The following is a 4,228-nucleotide window of genomic DNA, read 5'->3' as shown; positions in this document are numbered from 1 at the left end:
GAAAGCTTATTGCTTGGGCTAGACGAAGAAATCTCTGGCAGCATCAGCTTCTGGAGTGCTTAAGGATGGCCTGGATTTTCTAGAACTGCCTGATCTCAGTCTAATTTGTTAAAATTTAAGCATATATATTTCTAAATTACAATAGGATCAATTGGACAGAAGCAAATTTTTCAAACATAGCATACTAAGTACCTTCCTGAAAAGAAATATTTCCTGAACTGTGTCTGCTGTTTGCTGTTAGTCTGTCCTGCTATCCAGGGTTATCCTTTTGTAAAGTCTGAAGAAATTCTATGATTTCTACAGAAAACATTAAGAGTTATATTATACCCTTACAAAAATAATTGCAAGATGCTATGATCATTCCCAGGTTTTACTGGAGCGGGCTGTAGTCCTTCCTACCATTTTGTCTCACCATAGTGATACAATCTTTTAGTTATGTGAACAATCCTGGTAGTTAATGGTATCTTTAATCTTTGAATACTTACCTGCTTTATTTTGACTCCCTACTTCCTGACTCTCACTAATATTTAGTTCTAAATGCAGTGGTTCATTACAGTTGCAGTTGTCCTATTGTTCACTTGGGTTTCAGTTGCAGAACCACATTTCAGGCAAAATGTATTAGTTATGCTTACAAGAATGTATTATACATATATTAGCAATGGTTTACTAAGTTAATGAACTGTGGAAACAAAGGGTTATTGCAGTTGAGTTGTAGAGTTGCTGTACTTCCTTGCTTTCAAGATCTGTGTCCTAACGAGGTTCCTTTGGTAGCACTTTTATTTCCCAGACTTGCTTTTATTCAGGTTTTTGTCTGCTAATTTCTTTAGGTTTTTGATGGTGACAGTCTTTTGGCTTTTGATTTTTATATCAAAATCTTTCTGATTTTTTCTTTTTTACAAAAAAAAAAAAAAGTCTTTTGGTTTTTATCCCTTGATCTTTTCTATCAGAATCTACAGAGAGTGAGGCAGATGTCATGGAGGAAGGGGAGGGGCAGAAATGATGCTGAAGATTAATGGCAATGCATTAGTTCTGTTGCTATTGTTGTTACCAGACCTTTGGTTTCTCACACCTTTGTTCCCAGTATTAGCAGTGTTAAATTTAAGTTACATAGAATGGGTCTTGCATTATATCTGTTTTCAAGAAGCACATGAGCTGCCTTTATAAATTTTGCGTATGTGCTTAAAAATATTCTGTTCCTCCTTTTTTTCCCCTTAGGCCTAACTCCACCTACGACCCCTCCTCATAAAGCCAACCAGGATAATCCTTTTAGGACTTCACCTAAGCTGAAGTCATCATGCAAGACGGGTGTACCACCTTCAAAAAAGCCCCGCTATAGTGAGTCTTCCAGTTCTCAAGGAAATAACCCAATCAAGAAAGGTCCAGAACAGTCTGAGCTGTACGCACAGCTTAGCAAGACTACAGTACTGTCCAGTGGACATGAGGAGAGAAAGACAAAACGGCCGAGTTTGCGGCTGTTTGGTGACCATGACTACTGTCAATCTGTGAATTCAAAATCGGAAATACACATTAAAATATCCCAGGAACTTCAGGACTCCAGACAACTAGAATTTAAGGATTCTTCACCTGGGTGGCAGTGTCAGATTTGTTGTTCTTTAGAACAAGACCAGTATTTCAAGAAAGAGACTTTACAGACAAGTAAGCAGGGATCCCATGGTAATAACAGAAAACAGCTCCAAGACCAGGAAATTCGGGCTGAACTGAATAAGCATTTTGGTCACCCCAGCCAAGCTGTTTTTGATGAAGAAGCAGATAAGACCAGAGAACTAAGGGACAGTGATTACAGTAATGAACAATTCTCCAAACTACCTATGTTTATAAATTCAGGACTAGCAATGGATGGTCTCTTGGATGACAGTGAAGATGAAAGTGATAAACTATGCTACCCTTGGGATGGGACACAAGCCTATTCATTATTTGATGTTTCACCTTCTTGCTCTTCATTTAACTCTCCATGCAGAGATTCAGTGTCTCCACCCAAATCCTTATTTTCTCAAAGATCCCAAAGGACGCGCTCTAGATCAAGGTCCTTTCCTCAACGCAGGTCTTGTTCCCGTTCTCCATATTCCCGATCGAGATCAAGGTCGCCCTGTAGTAGATCCTCTTCAAGGTATGGTACAGCAAATTCATGTATCATTATCATAGTTAATACGAAGGAAAACAGCAAAAACATAAAGCAGCTTGAAGGAAAGAAAGAAAAAACCCCAAGAAACAACTTAATCCAGTGCAACTTGTTCTATTGCTCCTAAGCTGATTAACTCTGAAGGTTATGGGGTTGCTGCAGAAACACTTGTTGCCATTATCCTTTAAATTGGCCAAGTTTACACTTTCTGAGTGGAGCCAGTCAGGTCAGCAGCAGAACAATTGGTGAGAGATGTATACAACTAACCTTTCCCATTATCTGCGAGCTGCCCAATGCCAATCTGGCTGCAGTCCCTATCAGATGAAGTTGACAGTGGCTGACTCTCTGCTCTGTGTTAGCCTTAATAAGGAACATTACAGAAGGGCACGGGGGTAAAGCACTAGAGGCCCCTTAGTTGACTATGAGATTGCAAACTGTCACTGGAAAAATCTCACTGGTAGCTTAGAAGAAATTGTAAGTTTGGGGAAGAGGTAGAAAATGGTGTAAATAGATTCAAACTGAATGACAGGGGTGGATGTGTTTCTTCCTGCAGATCTTGTTGCTATTATGAGTCCAGCCACTGTAGACATCAAGCATACAGAAGTTCTCCCTTACGTGCAAGATCGCGATCCAGATCACCGTACAGTCGCAGACCCAGGTAATGCATTTTGCCAGCATTTGGTTTGCTTTGCAGCTGGTTGTCAAGAGATAATGAAGCATTCCAGAAATTGTATTATTAATTTTGCATTCACAAATGCAGGTCCTTGATTTAATGACTAAGTTGTGTTTCCTAGATATGACAGCTATGAGGAATATCAGCATGAAAGGCTGAAGAGGGAAGAATACCGCAAAGAGTGTGAAAAACGGGAATCTGAAAGGGCCAAACAAAGGGAGAGACAGAGGCAGAAAGCAATTGTAAGCACTCTGAAGATAACTTTCACTTTGAAATAGATTTCTGTTTCTTTTCATAGATTTCTAAAGATAGAACTCAGATTTTATTTTCCTTTTTTATAAAAGAAAAAATAATGCAAAGATCTGCTTATGTATATTTCTTAGTGTTTTGAATTTTAGGCAAATACGTGTTTTGATAACAATTTGTGTTCTAGTGTTACAAGACTTAATTTTTTCAGGTTCTGTAAATTGCAATTCTTCAAGTTTTTCTCTGTCAACAGATACAAAAGGCTTACTAGAAAAAGGTTTCATCCTAAGCGACAGACAATGAAAAGTGACCCAGTTTATTTCTTATACAGATCTACTAGTGACCCTCCATTTTATATTATATATATCACCTACCGGAGTGCCACTAACCAATGTTTATTTTCTATATTTGTGGGTTTCTTGTATAAGCAGTGTAAGGAGTCAGCTTACATACCAGTCGCTGGACTTGCATGGCAGCTGTAGTTGTCTATGCAGAGGGTGCAGACAACAGAATGCAAAACTGGGATCCAAAGGCACGAGTTTAACTTCTCTTTCTTTTTTTTTTTCCCTGTCAATGACTCGGTTAATTTGTAAGTTATTTTTAGCAAAATAAATAGTCTGAAGACATGATGCAATTTGAAAATGTCGTTAACATTGGCCCTTTCATGATGAATATGTATTATTTAATTATTTCGTTCATCAAAGTCCTGTGTGAAACAATTGAAATACCTGAGGCAAAGGAAATACCCACATGGGAATGAGCAACTCTCTTGGCTGTTGTAGCAGTAGGACAGAAGAATGGCTAGTAAATGGACAAATGGCTTTTGCCCCATTGGCAACTGTGTAATGGTTTTGATAAATCAGGAGCTGCTGTAAATCTGGACTCCTCTTGTAATTGCTAAGGCCATTTGGTGTCTCATCTTTGTATTTTCTACTTGGTTGTCTGTGTCCGCCGGCTCTGTCCATTTTGTTCTACCTTCACCGCTATTCTGGCTGTGCTCTGGCTATTGCATGAACTGGTGCAAACTGGGACCCTTGATCTTCATTTCCAGATTTTCTCTTAGTGTTATATCCAGGATTTACCAAAATGGTAATTTTTCCAGCGCCTTTATTGAACTTTGTAGTAAAAGGTGATTTGACACACGCTTGTCAGCGTTTCTCCTAATACTT

The 4,228-nt window shown here is 38.8% G+C and overlaps 1 protein-coding gene across 1 annotated transcript in view; it reads left to right on the top strand.

Annotated features, from left to right (window-relative positions):
- Positions 1 to 1,215: 1,215 nt before the first annotated feature.
- The window catches only part of PPARGC1A (peroxisome proliferator-activated receptor gamma, coactivator 1 alpha), a gene marked incomplete at its 5' end in the record, with an annotated part of 14,564 nt that continues 11,551 nt past the window's right edge, over positions 1,216 to 4,228 (top strand). The window contains 3 exons of the mRNA XM_010021706.1: positions 1,216 to 2,128; positions 2,694 to 2,798; positions 2,935 to 3,055. Coding sequence (XP_010020008.1) covers positions 1,216 to 2,128; positions 2,694 to 2,798; positions 2,935 to 3,055 — 1,139 coding nt within the window. The remainder of the gene's footprint in view (positions 2,129 to 2,693; positions 2,799 to 2,934; positions 3,056 to 4,228) is intronic.

The sequence above is a fragment of the Nestor notabilis genome, unplaced genomic scaffold (genome assembly GCF_000696875.1).
Source record: "Nestor notabilis isolate BGI_N333 unplaced genomic scaffold, ASM69687v1 scaffold26480, whole genome shotgun sequence".
In the NCBI taxonomy this organism is placed as follows: domain Eukaryota; kingdom Metazoa; phylum Chordata; class Aves; order Psittaciformes; family Psittacidae; genus Nestor; species Nestor notabilis.
This window is presented reverse-complemented; position numbering and strand designations above follow the sequence as displayed.